This window comes from Betta splendens, chromosome 2, assembly GCF_900634795.4.
Source record: "Betta splendens chromosome 2, fBetSpl5.4, whole genome shotgun sequence".
In the NCBI taxonomy this organism is placed as follows: Eukaryota; Metazoa; Chordata; class Actinopteri; order Anabantiformes; family Osphronemidae; genus Betta; species Betta splendens.
The window spans coordinates 5211688-5235832 of NC_040882.2; the positions used below are offsets into that span (position 1 = coordinate 5211688).

The following is a 24145-nucleotide window of genomic DNA, read 5'->3' on the forward strand; positions in this document are numbered from 1 at the left end:
TGAACATCTTAGTCCTTTTACAGTGTATCATCTGGGTGAGAAGAGCATAAAAACAGATTCAAGCGAATCTGGGAAATGACCTGAGAAGCTTGATTACTGTGCAAATCTCAGAGAAAATGACTACCAGAGTATTTTTAAATTGCTTCCAAAAAGCCTGCTGACGCAGAGCGAACACATGGCGGGTCGGAGCAACAAAGCACTAGAAGGAAGTCGGCGCCGATACGAAACGCTAAACTTTGTGTTACTTGGATATGGAAATATAATAACACGGTTCCCTTGTCTTAACTGCAGCTTATTGCATCTGGGCTGTAAAAATCCACGCTCTGCTCCTGGCCTGTGTGTGGGCGTGCACATGTCCTTGTCTGTATGTTTTTGTGCGTAGACACACATGCATGCGTCTGTATGTGCGTCATTGCCCATTCACTGCCACTGCCCAGCTGAAAATAGCAGCGATGTGGCAGTCAATGAATGAGCTGATGGGAAAGGGGGAACAATGTGACCATGTCACGCTGTGATAGCGTACGCTGATATATGAAAGGAGCTCATTAGTTTGAGCTGATGAATGGACGCCTGTCAGTGTGAGAAGAGGCACAGCATACCAGGGCCACACATCTCCAGTGATGCTCTTCCTTTTGACGTTGTGAGTAAATGTCAGGAAAGTAAAGATTTTAATATTATGTCTTTAGACATTTAAGCATTTAGTGATTCGACTCTAAACGCTACTAAAAAGTAAAACGGCCATAAGTGTTCCCACCTGTCACCAGGGGGCTCTGTGCCGGGCTCTGCTCCATGAGCACCATGTGTTGGAGCAGAGGACTGTGTGCCCCGTGTCCGCCTGTTCCTGCTCCTGCCTCGGCCAGGTAGGGGGTCAAATGGCCACCAGAGATGAAAGGAGGGCTGAGGGAGAGCGCTGGCTGCAGACTGCCCTCCTGCTGGGCCGAGGTCACCTGAAACACACACGTTTTGAATAAACAGACACATGCGTTACACCCCACACAAACCAAAGGCACAGTTGAACACTGCGCTCCTTCTTACGTTGGAAGCAGCAGTGGCTGTGGCAGTGGCAGGCAGCCCCAGGGTGATGTTGGGTAAGGATGGTGAAGTGTAGAGGGACAGCTGGTTAACTGAGCCTCGCTCAGCAACGCTGCACAGCCTCTGGGCCAAGGAAGCCTGGGAAACAGATTTAAATGATCTATCTGTGTTTGCACCATGAAAGAAACTCCAGCATTACAGCAGTTTGTCCCCACATGGAGAAAGAGACACATTTGGTGGCATAATATCATCCCCACCACAAGCCTACTCCACGCTGCCTGAGTGCTCCTAATGACTGCCACAAATAGCATCTTGCTGGCTCCATGTTGTTCCCCAACCCATCATCTGACTGTCTTTCACTCCGAACCACTGTGCCTGCCATAGGCATGGGCCTGTAACTGTAAAAGCTAATAACTAGCACCTGAATAGCCTAGCACCCACACAAAAGAGCAAAGCTACTCTGACACGTTATATAATATACTGTATATATTTGATTTTCTCACTTCTACTTGTGTAAGATTTGGATAATACCATTTTTTGGGCCTGGGCTGTCTGTAGCTCATTTTGGGTCATGATGCATAACACATTATTTTAGTTTCATGCTAAAATAGCAAACGTTCAATATGATGTTAAATAACTTTCAAATTCAGGCTCTTTGTATAAGAACTACAGTAGATGATAACTCAATAATTCCATGTTGACGCACCTCCGTGTTGTTGGAGACTGACACGGTGATGCCGTTCTCATTGGGGATGTTGTTAGAGCTGTTATTTGGGGAGCTCGGGCCTGAGCCAGGGGCGCTGCTGCACGCAGAGTCTGGAACACACATCCAAAAATAAAGCACTCCGAAAAAACAACGGCATCCCAAAATACAACAGTTTGAGGCAAGGCGGAAAGAGTGTCTCCTACCTGCCATGTCGAGCGAGCGCTTCTTGGCCGCCGTGATGGGGCTGTCTCGACGCCGCAGCAACGGGCTGCTCCTTCGCTCGCTCACCTTCTGCTTCAGCCTGGAGCGCAGCTTCAGGTTGGGCTCGGAGGCTGCGGGAAAGGATGGGAACCGAGGTGACTTATTGATTTATTCATAGTCTGACTGCTAAATTGCTATTTGGTGAATCTAGTGTTTTTCCCACGTCCCGACGAGTACAAGCACCTTAATTGAAAATAGAATCAAGGTAGAGACAAACAAATGTACCTACGCTGGTCGAAGTGTAATTGTGGTTTATTATTAACTGTTTCTCAATGAGAACACTTAAATATAAAAGTAATTAGTTCAGTAAGCTTATCAAACTAGAATAAATAGTGTCAGACAATGATGAATAATTAGAAGCTGTTCGTCTGATCCACTGTTGTCCTCCACATCATCATCAACATCCAAAATAAAGTACTACAACATTAGCACCTTCTCTAACTGTCAGATTTTTTCTGTCTGTTTAGTAACCCTGTCAGCAACTGTGCAGACGACTGATGGTTGGACAGCCGCAGACAAATCAATCAAACGGGTGGATGAGTTAACTGAGCTACAATCTGACAGACTCTCATCTTAACACACACTGTATTTGTCCCTCCTACTGTAACTAGACACTGGGACAATTCTGATCATTTTTGTCCAAATGCATCAGAGCTAAGTTGCATTTAGCTCTAATGTAGGAGTTCTATCTGATCTTCTACCGTGGCTCCAGCCAAAAAGGCAAACGCTGCGTTTACTTTGCCCTGCTAATCTGTGATTTTGGATGATTTCTCTTTTGGAAGTATTGAGTGTAAATAATGACCCAGAGAGATTACCAATACTATTATTTTCTTTATTTTATAACTAAGGGTAAAGGCACATACTGAAAAGCTACATATCCTGGAGAAACCTTTTCTAAGTCAGGTAAAAATGAATGTGTGAGACTGAAGTGTGAAAAACAGGAGGGAGTTCAGTCCAGATGGAGGCACAGTAATTGATTTCGAGGGCAGTTTAGTTAGCCGGTTTAGTACAAATTAGGATTTCTGGGGCTTCTTGTGCCTGATTTAATTTTTAGCTTATTAAAAAAGAATATTACAAGAAATTATATTACTCTTTAAAATGTAGATGAAGATTTTCAGTACTAGTTCTACCCAACAGAGCCAATAAGTGGGTGGTATTAAATTATTACTATTATATTCTTATACTATACAGTCATTCTAAATAATATTTTTACCATTACAGTCAAGGCTGAAAGTTAAGACCATAACCTCCCTTTGGGGATAAAATCATCTAACTATGCAAACCCGTTAGATTTGACTTGAATTACAGTGTCCAAAACTAATGACAAAGCTAATTTAAACGGAAATCCATTTGTTGATAGTCTGTTGGTGAGACACACTGAGCATGTGCAGTGCAGTTAAAAGAGATTTGGTTAGGTTAATTAGGTTTAGCAGATTGAAAATGAATGGAAAATGATCCGCACCCAATATAATCATGGCTGAAGCGGAAGAGAAAAGTGTTACAGTTCCCCCTCCGGCCCGTTGGTGGCGCTGTGGCTTTTTTGTATGTCAATGTTTTGTGACTTCGTTTCCTGTTTTTTTTCTGTTCAGGTGAGTCCTGTTTTATTCATATAAATCTGTTCTGTATTAATATTCACAGACATCACAATCCTTGTTGTTAACGTGTGATCTCTGAATCTCGTGTCCTAACTCTTTGCTCCACTAGCTCGTCTTGTTTGTAAGCTTGTTACTCAGTGTTTTGACTGCTTGATTCGTTAGTTTCTACTCTGCAGTGATTTCATTTTATAGTATTTTCCAAACTGATAGTTTGTTTCCTCTCTTGCTTTGCACAGCTTTGTGCAGCGCTTTACATTTTCTAATTTTACTAAATTCGAAATTCCGTGTTTCTAGTCTCGCTGTGATTTTTCGTTGTGTAAATCATGTCTTCAGATTATTCTTGCTCTTGAGTCTAACCTGTTAGCTATTGTGTTTAAAACAAAAACAGCCTGATGTGATGCTTACTTCTCTATTCTGATGTTTTCTATTTTTGCATTTAGTAATACTTAGTAATTGTAATTTATTAATTAGTGATGTTTAGGATTAAAAATGACGCAGTAATTCAAAGTCTCAACCAATCACAGCATTTTTTTTTAAATACTTGACCAATTTCTCAATTGTTATAGAATACAGGGAAATGTAAGCGCATTCAATCACACATTATAGTGCATTGTCCTCCTGTTAAAGCGGGCCTCCAAACATGTTGCTTTGAGTTCATGAAAGCGCTACAGTCTAGTTATCAACCAAAGCATGTACTGTACACTAGCACTCTGCCTATGTGCCATTGTATCCATGTGAAGGACAAGCTGCCCCAGTTAAGCTACAAAAACACATTTACTCATCTGTGAAAAGACAGGAACAGTATGTCTTGCTCTGCTTTTATCAACAAGCACTGAGTTGGAGGGCCTCACACTTTGACGTTCACCTCATTCACAGGCAATCATGTATTTGTGAGAACTTACACTAGACAAGGCATCCTGTGTGTGCACATTATGCACTGCAACCCTCAATATGTCGAGTGTAGGAAGAGCTCATCATTTCAAAGGCTTTTGCTTCTGACTGTAACTCAGTTTTTCGGGATATTAGATTTTGAAGCAACAGCTTTTCAATTTCTTTACACTCTGGAGTTTGTTTGTAGCATTGTAAACAAATGCCAGCTGCTCTTCTGGGGTATTTATGACAAAGTAGCTGTCGTCACGCTGGTTACAATGTGGCATGAGCGAAAGTATCAGCTGACCTAAATCGCTAAACTGTAACATGGGAGATGCACAAAAGAGTGCTGTTGTTCCCGTTGACTGTTGCTGGGAGCCCTGGGTGCCAGTCTGTTACTTTATGGCCGGGCGATGATATAAAAGAGCCTCTAACCTCGCTCGAGCTGGCATTACCATAAGTAAACCCCACAAAACACGTCATTGCTGTGGGCAAATATCAGGGTGGCACAGGTTCTCCCCTCGTTCTGCCATCCCGTACTCAGCTATATACAACTTAAGGGACAATCTCTTTATTCTTTGCAATCTTTCCAATTCCTTGGAATACCTTTCTCTTTACAGAGCAGGATTGTTGGGTGGGTGATAAAATTGTGTCATTTCCTGGAGTTCTTTCAAATATTTATTTTCAGCTCTCATTTTCTGAACTACTTTGTTGCTTTTACAGAGAAACCAATGGTCCCTCCAACACCCACCTCAAATGTTTGCCTTGACATAAAGGAAAGTGTTTTGAGGTCTTTTAAATAGTCATTGAACCCACCAGACTCCTGGAGGATAGTAGGTTGAATCCTCTTCGCTTTACCATTCTCTGTGTATGTCGGTGATTACACCTATAGTTACTTCACATCTCACCAGCTCTTCTACATTCGATTTTCAACAGTCTCCTACTTCCTCCTGTTCTCCAGCGCTTTTTCTTTGTATACTGCTCTCACACGGTGGAATGTGGTGGTGTGGGCTGGTGTCAACTGTGGTCTATCTGCTGTCGTATCCAGCGGCCTGAAAGCTCAGAGTCAACAGGCCTGGAGCGCTGGCTGAAGCTGCCTGCCGCTGCACTAAGTGAATAATTGCACTGTAAGATGACCGCTGCTTCATGGCTACACCACCACACATACCACTCACACTTTACAAAGACACACACACACACACACACACACACACACACACACACACACACACACACACACACACACACACACACACACACACACACACACACACACACACACCTGACAAAAACATAAAGCTGCTTTTACTCTGTAAAAGCTTCTGTGTTAAGACCTAAAGCCTTAAGTCGACTGCAGCTCTCAAAAACCTTTGTCCATCTTTAGAATACAGTTTTTTGGTCTGTCATCTACTAAAAAAAATAAATGTACTCTTTAAAATCTCTCCACTGTATGTTTTGTGTTTGTAAAAGATACAGTATAGCAGCTAATTAGTCAACAGAGCAGACTGAAACATGTATTACAGGTGTGTGGAATTAATTAAAGCAAGAACTCAAATCACTTTAAACCCTATTTGCCTTGTGTTTATAATAAGAACATTATCCTATTTGCTGTATCCAAGCAGGTATAAAATGTATTAGCATATACATGAAATTACTGCCTTGATGATCGCCAGATTAGTGGGTAAATGCACTGAAAATAGTCTCATTGTCATTACAGAGAAATAAAATACTACATTTATGAACTTCTTGACCCAGAGGTTGAGTGTAAATTGAAAACAATAAAAGTCAGAGAACAGAGCCCTGGAGAACACCAAAGGTAACGGTTGAACTGCAAGAGAAGGTAATCCCAGCTGACACTGACTAAGATCTGTCAGAGCCCCTTAACTTTAATGTGCAATTATCAAACTAATTAAGTAGAGTAGAAAGGCAGATAGTAGAAAGGCAGCCAGATTTGGAACACCAATTAAAAAATGTATGCAATAATATCAAACAACTGTGATTTATTGACAAAGGCAACATCAAGTTCAGCTTTCTTAAGAAAATGATGTAAAAGTTTAAGGCAGCATTAAGGTCTCATAAAACAGGCAGTGCTTAAATGGTAAAAACCTCTCTCACTCTATTGAACTCTTGAACCACCTACACTTACACGCTCTCTAACTCTCTCATGTGCAGGATGCTGGGAGACCCTGACAGCCCAGTGTGGCTGTGATTAATGGAGCAGAGTTCTGATGCCATCTAAATTATGCTAGACGTGAGTCTGCATAGCAGCTACTGTAATGTTACAGTTCCTAAATGTGTGTGTGTGTGTGTGTGTGTGTGTGTGTGTGTGTGTGTGTGTGTGTGTGTGTGTGTGTGTGTGTGTGTGCAATCCTCTCATGCACAGGAGCGTCTAGACAGCTATGCACTGCCACGTGTGTGTGTGTGTGTGTGTGTGTGTGTGTGTGTGTGTGTGTGTGTGTGTGTGTGTGTGTGTGCGCGTGCGTGTGTGATGTACCAGTCTTTCGCAGTGGGAAGTCATCCCGGGGGTTGTAGACACCCAGCACCGGGTGGTTGTAGGTGGACACACCAGTCTGTGGAGGCGAGCTCTGGTCCAGCGAGCTGTGCTGGGTTTTGCTATAGAACAAGAAGACGCATTGGTAAAAATGGCACCAATATCAAAAGCAGGTGAAACAAAGCCAAACACTGATATGTGACTGATTGATTAATCACAACAAAGTAGCAAAACTTCACATCAGCTATAGATGTGTATGATTAAAGCACCACACAAATCCCTTGGCACGGCCTCAGACATGTGCTGCCATCTGTTCGCTGCCGACAGAATAAGGTGGCATTTGTAGGAAAAGTTAAGCCGAGCTGGCTTTGGCCCAAATTCATGTTCCTGACAAGCGGATGCACACACTCTCGTCTTCCAAAAACTGAGGGGGCCGACGAGTCCAAACGAGTGAAAAAAAATGTACATTAGGGAGAGAAAACACAGAAATGGAGAGGCGGGATATAGAAAGAGACACTTTGTATCACTTCTAGCTGCTAAAAGTCAACACTTGTGGGTGTTTCACTGGGTCACACATCAAGATTATGTAACAGTATGTATTTGCATGTTGTGGTTTTATTTTATTATTTTGTTATGTGTTTTATTAAAATACAGGATTATGGACATCATCATTTAGATGGTATGTCCTCTGCTGTGCTACAGTACAGTAATGTGGAGGTTATTAAGTGCATTTACTCATGTAGTGTAGCACACAGGTACAAGGGTTTCTTATAAACTGCACGGATAACACACAAATGTTGATTTTGAATTACAAATTATCGTAGGTTGAACACCTCAAGACTTTATAAACTAGGAGAATCATAATTCTTTACTTTGGCCACACTTTAAAATGGAGCCATATTGTGGATAAATACTTTATAGTAATATGATATTTACATTAGTAGCAGATGTGAATACTTTCTCTACCTCTAGCAAATCTAGAGGTATGAAGTTATGTTACAGATACACCCAGATGTTGTATTATATAGACTTGACCTTTCTCTTCACATGCTTCTCGTCATGCAGCACATACAGAATCCCAGCTACTCAAAGACACTGAATGCATGTGACAAGGTAACAAGGAGGAAACAGCAAGTGTGCACACCTGCAAACCGCTGCGGAGATGCTACTATAAACACTCAAGGCTGAACCTTCATCGTCCTCCCTATCATCAGGTCTCAATATCCTGCTCCCTGTGTATGCGTGTGAGTGAGCATGCAAGTCCTATCATTGTTTGGTAATGCTGCTTGATCCATCCCTCAGTCAGGCTCAAACAGAGTGGCAGGTGAGGGTTTAAGACACAACCAATACATTATTCATCTGCTGTCAGAGGCGAATTTACATCCAAATTTAGAAACACCGCCAGCCTGCTTTTGTTAGAGCCAGGATACTTAATTGTTTCCCAGCTTGGTAGTGTCAATGGAGATCTCTATAGAATGAGCTCCTCAGCTACGCAGAAGATTTTAATCTACTTTGCAGCACCGCTACTTACCGGTACCAGTAGGGAGCATCATTGGGGAGACCTCCTTGGTTGAGGCTCCGCTGGGCCAGAGCCTTCTTCTTGTTCAAAACAAACTCCTGTAGGCGCATCTTCACCTCAGTACTGGCTACAGCACCTGACGGGTGAAGCAGAGAACATTTTCACCCTGCAGTTAGTGTTAGCTACAAAACTATAACCAGACAAGAAACAGAACAAAAAGCTCAGATCAGAAGACAGATGTAACCTTCTATTCATTAAGATTTTCTAAAGTTCGAATGTAAATATGATCAAATATCTTTTTGTACAGGTGTTCAGATACGTGTAGCATTTCTAAAAACAGTTGGGAGGTTTCCATCCAAGTATTTGACTGCACAACTGACCCATAAGTGACAAGGTGTCTTTACTTTACTAGTAATACTTAATTAATATCACATTTACATTGGTTTACATTTATTTGCACAGAAGAAGCAATTTCTAAATATGTTTTGACATCAGAGTCAAAACAATGAATCCATTTATGAAGTATAATACAGAACAGAAATGAAAACGGTGCAAAAGACTATGAAAAATGAGGGCTCTGAGGCAACGGAGCGCACTCGCGCAGGTACATGTGAGCGCAAAAATACTGTGCAATCCCTTTCTCACACACGCACACACTCTGCCTGCACGCATGCCGCCCTGATCTGTAACCACTTTCCATATAGTGTGTAAACTGCTCTCAAGGACTCCTGTCCACTCGCTTTCAATGAACTGTTGAGAGACATCCAGCATGCAGCGGTAATAACTTGGCTTAACCAAGGCCACTGGCTAATACAGCTCGTTTACCACAGTAAATACACAGGTTCTCCAAGCAAAATGGAAATACTCAGACATGCAATACAGATCTCAATGGTCCTTTCAACCTTGGAGCGTCTTGAATGAAGAGTTTTCACAAACTGGTTTGGACCCCTGCCAAATGCTACCAACAGTCTGACTGCTGAGACAGGAAACAACTCTCTTTGTCATGTGCAGCAATGGAGGTGTCCAAAAAGCTTTAAAAATATGTTTAGACAGCAGCAGTATCAGGTTCAAGTCTAATGGAAGAAACAGCATAGCCAACCAGCCAAGCAACACACAAGGTTCTATCCGTTAGCTTTCTGCTTTATCCATGTCCTTTAGTGCTTCAATGTGTGACTAGGTGTGAGAAAAAAAACCTCTCTGGCCTGAATTTACATGTCACACTGACTGCATTTGGGAGATATTTTAGATTAAACGTGTGTGTATTTTTGCACTTTGGGTGCTTTTGCATATATTTGTTAGTATCCTTTGTTTCCAAAGGCCATTACCTAGTAGACCAACTTACTGTAGCAACCACAGCTAGGATTTTGAGTGCTGCTCGGTGTCACATGGTGCTAACTTACTTTCTTGTCCCCTCTCCTTGTTCTTCAACAACTGCAGTTTCTGCTCCCTCTGCTGCTTCTCCAGCTCCTGCTCCAGACGATGGTTCTCCATCTTCCTCTGGTGCTCCAGAAGCTCCTGCTGGTGCTTCAGTGCCAGGAGCTCCTGTTGTTGCTGCAGAAAAGAAACCCATCACAATCATCGGAGTCGGTAAAAGCAGTAAAAATAGAAGCCATTACACACTATTCGCCTTTAATAGTGTAGACTCTCGCTGCTCCCTGTGAGTCACTGTGGATCGGAGCAACAATTAAAAGCCACAAGCGCACACAGAAACCAGCTTTCACCTTTGTCAAAGTCTTAATGCATTTTGAGGACCCAAGGCAACAAATCAAGTCCAAATTGCTCTTTAATATCTTTTTAATATACAATAAATAGGAACGGCTTTCTGTGCTTGTTCTCATCCAGCCACATAATCAGCTTTCTGTAACGCACATAGGAATCACCACCCCTCTGCCCCTTATCATCACACACCCAATGGCAATATTTGATCAGTTTACTGTAACTGTGCGTAACCAACTCCTGACGGTGTTTTTAAGTACTGTAACTAGACGGGCGGTAGCTGCAGCATGCACTTGTGTCTGACCATGAGACCAGTCTGTGAATGAATAAATGTGAAGGTGAGAGGAAGGTGAGGCAGGTTCCAACCCGGAGTTTTGTTTTGCTGGGTATCAGTCAGTGTTGGGGATGGGAGTCTGAGTGGGTGAGAAGGCTCAGTGTAACAAAGTCAAACACAAAACGAGTCACACAAACATTCTCTTTTGACTAATCCTCTCAGGAGCTTCAGGATGTGTCTCAATTTATGAGCGTTTAGTTGTGAGAAATGTGTTCTTGCTGACATTTTGGCGTGTGCATACAGCTCAATGCGCTGCTCCTAGTGTGTCAGTAGACTGGGCATGTATGTGACAGTGTGTTTGCTGACATTTGAGAGGATATGTATGTTTTAGTGCCTGTACAACTGTGTGTGTGTGTGTGTGTGTGTGTGTGTGTGTGTGTGTGTGTGTGTGTGTGTGTGTGTGTGTGTGTGTGTGTGTGTGTGTGTGTGTACACAGGGGCTGTGAATGGGCCTGATTGAGGCCGGGCCTCCCTGCTCACTATGTGCGTCACTAGCCTCCACCTGAGTGGTCCTGCAACCCCACCACAGGCCAGATGGCCCCTCGTATCACTTGCACCTCACCATCACAAAGAGACCCAACAACAGAGACTCACCAGGAGTCAAGCTTTAACAAGAAACTAGGAGAGGAAAAGAAATAATAAAAGGAGGCAAAAGTGGAAAGGGTAGTGAAGGAAGAGAAGAAAACAGGAATAAACAGTAAAAAAAACAAGACAAGACTGGAATGAAAGTAAGAACAAGAAAAGAGGAAGTAAGAAAACAGAAAAGGAAGAAATGATGAGTATGAAAACACAAATGAAGGAAAAAGAGGAGAAAAGGAAGAAGCAGCAAAGGAAGGTTGATAGAAGAAGAGCCAAAAATACATACAAGAAGGAAGAAGGAAGTCAGACTGAAGCAATAAAGACGAGACTAAAGTAAAAAAAAGCTATGAAAGACCTTCAGTGTGGACTATGGTACACATGACAGTCTCAAACTAAAGTGATCCTGCACAACCTAATCTCATTTGATCCCAAGTGCTGAAAAGTAGTGCATTTGTTCTTCCTGTTACAATTTATATTAGAGCAGTAAAAAAGAACAAATATTTTTATATGACACTTGGGCCCCACAGGAGCGCTCCGCTGCTCTCACAGGGCCTTGTGTGTTACAGCTTCAGCGTGTGGGCGTGCTGATCTAGATTTACTTTGTGTTTCCAGGTCACTATGATATGAGCATGTGATCCCACGGCTCCAACGGCTCGATACGCGCAGCAGCTCCAGCTCCAGCTGCCTTTTTATTTACCATTTCCAAAGCAGCGAGTCTGTCCGCGCGTATTATTGGACGCTGATATTTAAAGTAAGGACTCGGTGCATCATGGTTTAGTTATGTAACAACACCACGAGCGCTACAAAAGGTCTGCCTTTCACACGTTTTCTGAATTTAAACACACACTTATAGTAAATGAAGCCAGAGTGCCTCCTTGTCCGCTGCTCCCTCTTTATTTTTAAAGCTAAGCAATTTCAGGCTGACAGAGGCGCTCTCTCTCAGCGAGTCTGCTCTGTTAATGAATCTCGTGGCAGACCAAATTAAGAGCTGCCTCTACTTTGTTTAGTAAAGTTTTAAATAGGTTTGATCTCAGATTGTTGTCTCTGGAGGAACTTAAATAAAAATGAACCCTTGCTCTTTTGCACGGATCTGATTGTGTTTGTTTATGTGGATGTTCGTAGTGCTGCAGCTTTAATTACTGATTTCCTGCTTTAAAATAAAGACCAAGTAGCCAATTCACAGATCTTAAATCTGAAAGCACTGAAAGAATATATGTATGCAATCATCTTGCTTATCAAGGGGCCATGCATAATTAACCATACTGATGCCTTGCCTGTCCATTAAGGTTAACAGACTTCAAATACTATTAGAACTTCAAAGACTTTAATCCCAACCCTAACAGTACCTTAATGTGTTCCTGGAGCTGGGCCTCGTGTTGGCGGGACAGCTGCTCATGCTGCCGCTGGAACTCCGCGATGAGGATCTGCCGTTGGATCTGCTGCTTCTGCTTCAGAGCCAGCAGCTCCTGCTGCAGCTGCTGCTCGCGCACAGAGGCCGCCACCACGCCGCCCTGGCTGGTACCGAGGGAGCCGGGCGACAGCTGACCAGGTGGGGAGAGCGAGGACACCTGCTGCTGCTGCTGCTGCTGCTGCTGCTGCTGGTGGTGGTGGTCCACGCGCAGGTCCATGGGGATGGCAGCTGGAGGGAGACGCAGGGGCAACGCCGAGCTGATGTCCACTGCAGGAGAGAAGACGCATGCAGGAGTTGTATTCACACACGTTACTGCCTCTGACCAGGAAGTCGGCGCTGAGTAAAGTGGTGAATCGCTGTTTGACATGGTTGTTTAATGACTAGGTGAACACAGCCACAGCCATAGCTCTTCAGAATAAAATTAATTGTGTACATGCTAGGACATAAAATATGGAGTGGGTCAAAAAAGCTTTTGCTACGAAACCTCAGGTCCTGTTATCAATATATGTATCAACTCTGATCCACTCTTACTACGTGTATTTAGGAACACCTTTCATAGCATACGCTGATTTTAAATAAGCTTTAAATTGATACACAGTTTAAGAGCCAGGGATTAAAAGCGCTTTAGAGTTTAATTAAAAACCAATCTGCTTACATAAACCCATGAGCAGTCGCATCTCGCATCTGCAATAATAAAACAACTTTGCAACCTAGAGCTGCAAAGGTGTAGAATATTCTAATGGGAATTAATAAAGCTTTACACAAATAATCAGCAGCAATAAAAGCCATCAGTGCTGCTGATTCCTTCGCGCCGTCCGTAACGGCCTGTGACTGATGCTGCAGCTATGCATGGAGCCCGCCGGCATCTGACAAAGATGGCATTGACCCGGCGGCGGTGCAGGCCTTGGGCCGGGTTAGCCACCCACAAATCACTGCACAGGAAGCCTTCCAACCTCGTGGCTTCCCCCCCATTAAATCTGAATAAGGAGGAGTCGACTGGCTGATTATTCACCTACGTGTTTACACAGAGCGCGGCGAGAGCCAGGGATGCTTCGCGCAAATACGGAGGCAAACATGCCATCGCTGACACTTAATATGCTGAGCCACAACCTAACGCACAGGTACACTTACACGGGCACTTATATGAAGGAAGAAAACATCACAAATCAGTGGGAAGAACACACTGGAGAAGAGCCTCTTAAATAGGCGGCAGACGTGAGCCATTTCCCTCGTCGCAACATCAGCAGACTAACATTTACTGTGCATCACTGGCAATTAAATCCATATGGTGGTTTTAAGACTCCACTTCCTCCTGTGTGTTGCTGTGCAGCAGGTGAAAGACATCCCTGCAGCTGTTTCGTCTGCACCACTGGAGAACGGAGCAACAATATGCAACAGGTCCTTCAGGGCTGCTGTCATGTGGGAGATGGCAACAATATGTCAGCACGGCCTTGTAATCTGTGACAATTAGCCCACAGGACTCCAGGTCTGACATCATCATAAGACGACTTGATTCCACTTTCTTTCTGCTCTCTTCTTCTTCCTCTTTAATTTATTCCATGGGAAGCCGCTACAAGAGGTCCCGCTATTTCTGAACACACTTAACAAGGTGCCCAAAATTTAATGAAATGCAGAAATGCACTCATTCCTTTGGCTGCTCTCAGCTCTAGCTCATTTTAGAAACTGCGACGGTTACAGAGAGAGAAGGGAAGGACAGAGTCAGCCTGCTGAGGAAGACTACGTCCTACAATCGCAGATCCTTCTGTGCAGGAACAATGTGAGGCATCTGGAGTGAAGGGCAGAAAAAGGGAGGACCCCGTATAATTCTTCAGGATAAGTTGAGAAACTGACATCAAATGTAAACAGGCACTGTGACCGTTTAACTTCTGGGTGAAAAAATGATGAATTCATGGCTTTTGTTCCCTTAGTTCTTATCTAATATTAGTTTAGGAAGTATGAGAGCAAGCCAATTACTAAATCTTACAGGTATTAGGACAGGGAAGACAGATAGGACGGCAGCCATGTAATTATGAGTGAAAACTGCTCTAGCGGCTCCAATCCCGGCTAATGCAAATCCATAACTCATGCCCACGAGCAGACCTGCGCACACACACATCTCTCCCCGTACAAAATGTTCCTCCACAGATACTGAGTCCCTGACACAACACAAACAGCCTCGCACGCCTGACGGTGACGCACGCAGACGCACAAACGCACTTCGTATGGCATCTCTGTCACATCGGCGGCGCTAATTGCTCACCACACAAAACCGGGGGAGACAGAGAGAGTGGGTAATGTGTGTTGTCGTTACCCATCAGTGCCCTCCTCCTCCTCCTCTTCTCTGCAGCCTCCTGTCTTCGTCCTCGCCTCCTTATCCCCGCACCTCCTCCTCCTCCTCCTCCTCTCTTCCTCTCTCAGTCTATAGGAGGGAATGACAGCAGGCTCGCCTCCCTGTTCATCTAACTTCTCTTCTTGCTGTCCTCCTCACTCACTTTTGGCACTTGGCTCATCTCTTCTCCTGTTTTAACCTGATGGGCGTCTCTCTCGCTCGCTCTCTCTCTCCCTCGCTCTCTCTCTCCTCCCATCGTCCCTCGTTGGCCCAGTGGTGACATCACAGGGCAGTCTCAGGCATGCAGCCTGTTTATTCTGCAGCCCTCTGCTTTTCCAGGAACCAACGTCACTCTCTCTCACACATACACACACTTTCTCTCTCCCTCACTCACTGTCTCTCCCGACTCCTTTCTCCGCTCAACCTGCTTTCCTTGCTTCTAAGGCCAAGGAAAACCCTTTATGCCAGTAGCTCCACCTCCATCTCTCTCTCTCACCCCCCCCCCCCCCCCCCACACTTATAAAAACCACCTCTCCCGTGCTGTTTAATACTGTGTGCTCGAATTCCTGGTCTGGAATTTGCCCGCATTTCCCAAACAAATAAAACCACCAAATGGTTTCAGGTGAAGCTGAGTAAGGACTTTCCCCACAGGGAGGCTCCCCATATATTTAAACACTGGCTGTCTTAATAAAACTGAGCATTAGCATTTGGTGCTTACTTGTGATTGTTTCTTAATTCATTGTGCCTGGTCACACTGCACTGCACAAGTCACTTATTTTAACATTTCAATTTTGCCTAATTGTTGTGTGTGGAGGTGTTAAGGCTCAAGGAGGACTGCTTATTTTTACAGCAGCTCAGGCTGAACGCTAGACACATTTTGCTTGAGAGAGCAACCCACTCCTTTAAGTGTCTAAATACACACAAATCAATCTTGACTAAACAGAAACACGCTTGTGTCCCTGTTGCTGTGAAGAGCATTTATAGCCAATGTGCGGCTCATCATATCAATTTCACCTGAAATTAAAACTCTATCAGATAAACTCTGATATCGGCCCATCTTTGAATACAAGTCATGACGTCAAACCTGTACCAAGCAGGCGACAATGCGGGGCGCTTGTGCGAAACCAAAACAAAGACAAACGTGCTGTCTAAGACGGAGACCGTAGGAGCCCCCAGGAGTCTTATACGACTGACAACTATACCAACAGCAACACAAAAGGACTCCAGTTTGTCAGTGTTTCCTTGAAGATCTCAAGTGAGATTCTGCTGGGGCTTCAAAGACAAAAGGCAAGAGAAACCAGAGTGGAGGCCTGACATTCCTTTTCCTTTTCTCAGCATGGATCACAGGGAGGGAATCTCCATGACAGTCGCATCAAACTAAATTGTTTTAACATTTAAGACACCGCTACAAGACAATTCTACCCTGTTTTTTTAATGTGTTGTTCTTCAGCAGCATCTGTGAACCTTTACGCCTTCAACAGGTTCCTTCTGCCATCTACCTCCTCTGTCCTCCAGGTTCTTCCACGCACAGTAGCACCACCACCACCACCACGCACCTTTCTTCCCTCCATCTCCACAAAACAAATCACAATCTGTTTACAACCCCTCGGGCGCACTTCACGACTCTTCTGGCTCCAATTGCAGATCTATTTATACCAGACAATGCAGGGGCCTGGCGTCTCTGCTATGAGATTTTGCCGAGTGTATATCCCATGGTCTGACTGTCTGAGCTCCACACTCTTTAGGCTTAATAGATGTCATACTGAGTCCAGCAGAGCTCTTCAGAGCGGCCTAAGTAAAATGAGGCAGAGATCTTCTTTTTAAGCTGTGACAAGGAGGAGATTTTCTGCACAGGGTTCCACAGTGAATTTAGCAGCGGGGCCAGATGAGGAGCAACAAGTAGCACATCTGTTGATCGCGGCGTATAGCTGCGGTTGGCTTACTGATTGCTCTCCTAGGGCCGGTTGGGTGAACATCAGCCTGCGTTGCTTTCTCTCGCTGCTCTGTATTAGAGCGTCGCCACCATGCAAGCCAAGACTCTTAGAGACGACAAGAGCTCTTCCTGATCATAAGATAATGGCAACGACTGATTGTGATCTAGCTCTGACCTCCTACAAAACTAGACAGACGTCTGTCTGGGTAGGGTAGAGGAACGGGGAGGGTGTGACCAAGGTGTAGTAAATTTAGTTCTGCCGAGAGCACGTTGTAACTTGTTGAGGGCTGAGTGACGTCATACAACAGTCTGCAGCGCCACAGCTAATGGGGAAGGAGATTGTTGCATGTGGGGCAGAGACACTAGAGACAGAACATGAGATAAGTGTATGTGCAGCCACATCTGAATGATGAGACGTGCAAAAAACATGATACTGCTCATACCTACACACGCACAAATAAGCATTTTAGCGCAACGATCCAGAATCTGTTATTGTGTATATGTTGAGGCTCTGAAATTGCTTGACATCTATGAGTGACAGTCCAAAATGAGCTGCTTTAATATTTTATAAGCACTGACCAAATAACAAATTCTGTCAAATAAACCAGAATTCCTAATGAATTTTCTAGCCAGTTAATTGCATTAGCTCAAATTTCCTCCTCTGTAAACTTGTCATTGGGTCAAATGAATAATTACAAAATAAAAACAAAGAGCATTGTTATTTAAAACAAACCAGAACGGCTTTGCGTGAAACCAAATTCAGGATTTTACTTAGACTCTCTCAGCTCAACCTGCAGGTGCAGCCACCACTGCTTTGCATTCCAAAAGAAAGCCCTGCATGTAGTTTGCTTAAACGTCTCCACGGGCACCTGAATGCATTAAGATTAGATGACACTGTGCAACAATTGCCTTCTGCATTTTCTATGACTAAACTATTTCGAGCTGTAGTGGAGGGATTTTAGGGAGTGCACCGTGCTCTAAATGCTCTTAGACAGGTGCACTCTCCTCATCCTGTTAGCGGCAGATCCAAATGGTCTGGGTCACACGCGCTACCAACGTGGAGGCCCCGGCAGCTCTGTATCCAAGACAACAGATTTCGAGAATATCTGATGAAGTGACTCCAGTGAATTTCAATATTTTATCAGCCTAGCCGCAGGCACGCACAAAATAACTCCAGCAACAACATGAGGGAACACGTGAAGCCTGTAAAGGTTTGGGACAAAGGCGAGAGGCTTTGGGTCAAAGTACAGATCGCACTTAGCGCGACTGTTGATTTGTTCTGCTACAGCAACAGAATGGCTGGGCTCACTGCTGCTCGGGTGTTAAGCAGCATCTACCTGCTCAAAAGATGTAAACTGTAATATGCTGTTCTCATTATTTGAAGGAGAAAACTCATGTAGCTCTCTGTGGTAAATATGGACAGATTGCTTCATACCTTTCAGATGACCTCATCTCCGTCTGTGCCCCTTTCGTTTCTATATTCCTGCACCTACATCATGCTGCTTCATCTCTGCACCATCTCACACATATAGAACACACCATTATTAATTCAGTGCAACACTTGTATTATATTTTGTCTGCGCTTAGCAGAGAAGACTGATTATATGCAGCAGATGGGGATTCAGAGGCAGGGACGTATTTTAACAAAAAGGCACCGCTGATTTGTTGTGGGACTGATGAAGTGTCTCAGTAACTCGCAGTAAGAACATCACCAAAATGCATAATTTCTGTGGCTGTAGATATTTAGTTCACTGTCCAGCATCTGACAACAGATACATGTACACATGAGCTCACAAACAGAGCTCATACACTGAGGCATTTCCATTCCATTCAGCAAAATGGCTCTATGAGATTCCTGCATAAAATAAGACTGAGTAGTACACGTCTGCTCCTCATTGTACTTAAAGGGAGCGAGAATAGATCATACATATTTGTGAATTACAATTATCACACAGCATGTGACTATAACATGAGAACACGCCGATATTATATTTGGACATAAAAGATCAGCAGTATCGGACACATGCTGCAAAGATCACCTATGCATGCAAAGTCACACAGGATGTGCTTAATAGTGAAATCACGTAGATTCACACACACACGCACAGAGGCTCTGGTTTATGGAAGCTCATGCCCTCACAAACAAGCACACAGTCCAACCTGTTGGGATGTGGTTGAGCGCCGATGTCTTCAAAACCTCCAGCTGCTGCTCCTTCCCGAGGATCCCCTCTGTTGGAGAGAGAGAGCACTCTGCTTCAAATATGGTCCGCAACATTGAGACGAGCTTCCAGCAACAAAACCTGCTAATGAGTCAGTTAAGACTACGGTCCATGTGAGTGGGCTTCAGGTCATCTGCACAGCGGCACATGCCGCGGCGCCGCTTCTGCCACCTGAGCAACTGTCTGATCCATGACCAGTGAATGAGCGAGCTGTGAATTTGCGGAGATGCTTGGCTGCTGGAGGAGCTCTAAAATAAGCCTGAAATCTGAGGGATGCCGAGGGAACAGCCTTCACTCGCTCGTGTGTGAGTTCAGTGTGCGAGAGGAGGGATGTTGGGGCTCGACTGATACTGCCTGTGCTCAGCATAGCAAATGTGGCTGGCAGCCGCGGCAGAGAGGGATGAGGGGGGGGGATGGAGAGGAGGCGAGGGAGGGAGAGAGGTAAAAATAGCTCACCCTTTTGTGTATAACAGCACATGCAGAGCACGCACACACATGCAGACACAAAGACACAGTGGTGTTGCTGTGCTCCTGTGTGTGTGTGTGTGTGTGTGTGTGTGTGTGTGTGTGTGTGTGTGTGTGTGTGTGTGTGTGTGTGTGTGTGTGCGCGTGCGCGCGCGCGCAAGTGTGTAGGCTGTAATTATAGTGGCAACATGAAAAGGCTTTTGTAGCTGCTGAGCCCTGGGAAGACATGGCTATAAAAAGCAGAGCGACGGAGAAGGGTGGTGGAGGAGGCGGAGAAGGAGGAGGACGACGAGGACGAGGATGAGCAGGATGTAACAGGGGAGAGGGGGAAAGACAGAGGTGAGGAGGGGAGAGAGAAGAAGGGAAAGGCGAGGACGATGAAGCAATGGAAAGATGGAGGAAAAACAGCGAAACGGTGCAAAAACAGAGGACGGAACAGACATGCAGTGCAACCACACACCGATCTGAATACTTCACACAGACTCTATATTATATAGATCATATGCATCGGATTCATATATATATTGTGAGTAGAGGGCTTAAAGATCGGTGTGATGCACAAACACGCAATTATTCCCTTAGATGGCAGATGAAAACCCGTGTAAAATCCCCCTCAGAGGAATAAAAAACAGGAAAACAGACGAGCGTCTCGCTGTGCATGAGCTATTTCTGGAATTCTCTTTGGACCAGACTGGCACATACACACACTTAATTAGCCATGAAACCGGAGAAGGCATCGCGTCTTGATTATGCGTGTGTATTCGTCTCGCACCACCTTGCATGAATGGCTGCACCCCTGATGCACCAATCCCTCTGAGGACCTGGGTGTGGACTCGAACACCACGCTCGGCGCTGTTGAAACGGAGCTCACATCGCACAGTTTGTTTACCTAAATCCACCCGCGGGTGGCTACTGGACGTCGCCGCCTGATGCATTCTGATTTAAAAAACACAACAACAACCTCAAAACAGGTGGCATTCAAATTCAGAATTTTGCAAATTGATGGTCTCGTAAACATAAACACCGTCAGACTTCATGTAAAAGGTGAGGAAATATTGCAAGAGCAAACGGGCGGTCACGCCACTCCACGTGTCCCTGCCTCCTTAAAACAAACACACTGATATCTCTTGATGAGTCTATTCAAATGACACACACGCTGCTGGGTTTTGCATTGGAAATGAGGTACATTTGTGAGTCGACACCTGTGGCTTAGAGTAATTCGACACTGTTTTTTGAGCAAATTGCCAGTCGCAGCTTTACATCTCTGACTTAAGTGTGGGGACAAATGTCTTTGTCTGCGGTTCGCCAGACAAAGCGTATAGGCTTTCAGACCAAACCACGCACTTGATACCTGAGACAAACATGGAGGGAGCACAGGTGTGGTGGAGAGCGGGAGGCCGGACAGACAACGAGGCAGAGCTGTGTAATGAAGCTACAAACCACATGCACAACCACCACACACTAGCAGGGGAGAAGTGTCCTATACCTCGGTAGTGGGGCCCATCAATCTTGAATGCAGCCTAGATACTCAGCAGCCCCGTCCTCTCTCTCCCTCTCTCTCCTTGTCTTCCTTTCTCCTCATCCTTCTCTCCTCCTGGTCCCACTGGGCAAGCATCGAGAGTCAGAAAACTATAAATAGGCTCGGTTAGCCTCGGGCGAAAAGTCAGTCAGCTTAAGCTAATGCAGCTACCGCTCGTCCAAAACATGCATGTTATGATTGCCGCTGTTTAATGGGAAAGGATGCCAGCTAATGAGCTGACCGAATGTTGCAGAGCTCTGGTCTGCTGCATTGCTAAGTGCAGATTTGTGACAGCATAGAGGGACTGCTGAGTTTGACCCTGGACTGCATACTGTATGTTGACAGAGGCCTTTGTTATCTGGCAGAATGAGAATGAGATGTCTGTCTGTGCCTCAGCAGTGTTTACAAAGAGAGACAGTGACAGAGAAAGAGGGGAAGGATGCTCCAGCCTCATTACATTCAATGCACTTCCGTTCTGGCTGCTCCATCCAGGGTGACTCCATTGAGCAAGGTGAACCAGACAGGAACAATACGATTAATCAAACACGCCTCTCCTTAAAGAGCCTTTTCCTCTGGGTCGCAAATTTGCTTCCCGAGGGCACCGGCTGACGTCATGGCGACTGATAAAAGAGAATGGGTGACCCCTGTGTGAGCCACCACCGGTTTGTGTCCCATGAACAGTCGGAAGCAACCATCTGACCTTCATTTCATGCCGTCGGAAAAACACAGTGGTAATGCAATTTGGCGTGGCGTCTAAGTGCTTCTTTGTGCTTCTCGGTGAATGCTGTCATTTTATATAAAATCGCAAATTAGTTGGCAATTAGTAATTACACTGTGGGTGTCTGTTGCACGTCCAAAGCGCATTAAAGTCATGGGGTTAGCAGACGCTTGAACTAGGAATGTAAAGCAAACACACGTGGAAGCAAGCTGCTTGGGTCAACGCTGCGTTTAAGATTCCTCACTGTAACATGACCATAGCCTGAATATGAGTGGTCGGATGGGATTTATAACTTCATTTCTAATTTAGGCAGTGTAAATATTTTGAATTTACAGACAAAGGCCGCAGCTCGATGAAGACGAGGTGCTAAACTAATTACCAGCTTCCTGCTAACTTTTAAAATTGACTTCACTGAGAAAAGAACACTAGTATATTTTTTGCCAATGCATTGTGGGTAAATGAGCAAACGCCTATAATCCGTTTCTCTGCAGCTACTTTCCCCAGAGTAACCAGCGAGATAACATTTTGATCGTTTTCTTTGTTTCATGCACAAGGAATGACTGAAATGCGCTAGCAAAGCAGCAGTAGTTCCCTGACGCCCGTAACACACGTCATACCCCGTGTCAAGTATTGTGGAGCACTATGTCAAAAGGCACAAGGATGGGACTCTGAGGCAGCAGTGTAAACCGTAATTGCCGCTGACAGCTCGTTGGCAGAACACAGTGTATCCAGTTTCTCGACTGGGACAAGACAAAAGACACGGGGACAAAAGATGTATCCCGTTCCTTTCATTAGCTCATGCTCCCTCTTTGCTAATAGCAATTAAAAATGCAACTTTTCTAATGTACTTGGACATCCACCCTCCGTAAAGGCCATTAGGTGTTTGTTTATGGAGGGGGATGGGTGGATGTTGCACCCCGTCTGCACAAGGACAAAGCGGAGATTGTGCATGCGAGGGTTCGGCCGTTGAACAAAACACCCCCCTGGGTTTGTTCTGGGATGGACTGCTAGTCATGTTCAGCCAAGTTGGTGGCACATGGGAGGCCGGAGCTGACAAACTGTCTGGCTGGCAGGAACCTCATCTCTGTTCACCGGGTTCAGCGAGGGAGGGAGGGAGGGTGCGGCATTGTGGGAACACGCCGCCGAAGTGCATTTTGCAATCTGCCGCGATTTCGTAATTTGCTAGAAACAACATGTCAGCACAAGTGGACAGCGCACGAAATGTGACAATAAGGCCTGAAATTACGCCCGATGAGGCGCATGCCCGTATCACAACCACTGCCGCCGCGCGAAGGCGCTGGCGGTTGTGTCATGCATGCACTCGTCCTGCGATCCATTTTTAGCCGCGCGATACATGGCAACAAACCGCTCGGCTGTGAAGAGGAGCATCGACACGGGAGAGCAAAAATAATGACTGTTTGTTCGCCACGCGTGCACGTGCACATATCTTGTGTGCGTTTCTATAAATAGACCCAGGGATAAGCTGGGCCGCTTTATTGCAGTGAGAGCTTTTAACCCCTTCACCTCTAGATTTAAGCAGTGCGATGTGCCATTGCACGCATTTGGATGAAAACGGGTCACAGAATGGCTTTAAAATCTATATTTAACACTCGAACATTCTATACACATAAGCATGATACATATCTGTATAGACAGCCACTGCAGAGACACTATTACTGCTATTATAGTTTAACATCAACCTTTAAAGGATCCTTCCTTTTGCATAGTCCTGTCTGTGGCAGCTCTACTCGGCCAGTTATGACTTAATTGTCTTGCTCAAGGGCACCTCCACTTACTGAGGAAAAGGAAAGCGCTTCTTATTCAGTTTTTCCATTCACCAGCCAGCGCGGGCCTGTGATCTTCCAGTCCCAAGTCTGTTCCTTAAATCACTACTGCTGCCACTGCTGTCCCGTTAATAGTATGTGGCAGGTGTAATAAAAAGCAAATCCATAATATAGACTTATAGCCATCTAGAGATCTGTGTATACTGTACTGCAGTGCGTTTATCAAGGATGGGTCAAAAGTGGGCCATCAAATGATTTTGGAGCGATTCACATCCAAAATAAATAACTGTTATTTACAGTATGTAACTTTATGTAGAAATTTAAAGGTAATGGTTTTAATTCAATATGTCGGAGTTCAAATAAAAAACATATCCTAGACAGAAAACACTTTTCTGTCTCTACCATTTATGGTGAGGGAGAATCCAGGACCTTCAGATTGGTCTCGACAGTGCAGGAGTCTGGGTTTTTATTAGAACCAGGTCTAATAAATCCACAAGATTAGTTTTTGTTTACAACAACAATTTCCTAGAAGTATGAGGCCTATAAAGAGAAGTAGACATGGCCTATTGGATTTTTTCTCATCTCATACGAAGACGAGCATGAGCTGAGACTTCTACAACTGCTGGTGTGAGCATTTAACACCAGTGACACCTCTGGGATCCAGT

General features: G+C 44.8%; 1 protein-coding gene across 7 annotated transcripts in view; it reads right to left on the bottom strand.

Annotated features, from left to right (window-relative positions):
* Positions 1 to 24145, bottom strand: part of LOC114851179 (histone deacetylase 4-like) — a 49586-nt gene that overhangs the window by 11819 nt on the left and 13622 nt on the right. For 4 of the 7 annotated variants that reach the window (XM_029142829.3, XM_029142828.3, XM_029142827.3 and 1 more), the window contains 9 exons: positions 18936 to 19004; positions 12449 to 12780; positions 9875 to 10025; positions 8487 to 8610; positions 6959 to 7077; positions 1942 to 2070; positions 1739 to 1848; positions 1036 to 1170; positions 755 to 947 (listed from right to left, as the gene is read on the bottom strand). In XM_029142829.3, coding sequence (XP_028998662.1) covers positions 755 to 947; positions 1036 to 1170; positions 1739 to 1848; positions 1942 to 2070; positions 6959 to 7077; positions 8487 to 8610; positions 9875 to 10025; positions 12449 to 12780; positions 18936 to 19004 — 1362 coding nt within the window. Of the gene's footprint in view, positions 1 to 754; positions 948 to 1035; positions 1171 to 1738; positions 1849 to 1941; positions 2071 to 6958; positions 7078 to 8486; positions 8611 to 9874; positions 10026 to 12448; positions 12781 to 14824; positions 15288 to 18935; positions 19534 to 24145 lie in introns of those variants that run through there. The other 3 variants (XM_029142825.3, XM_029142826.3, XM_029142830.3) reach the window with 3 other exon arrangements.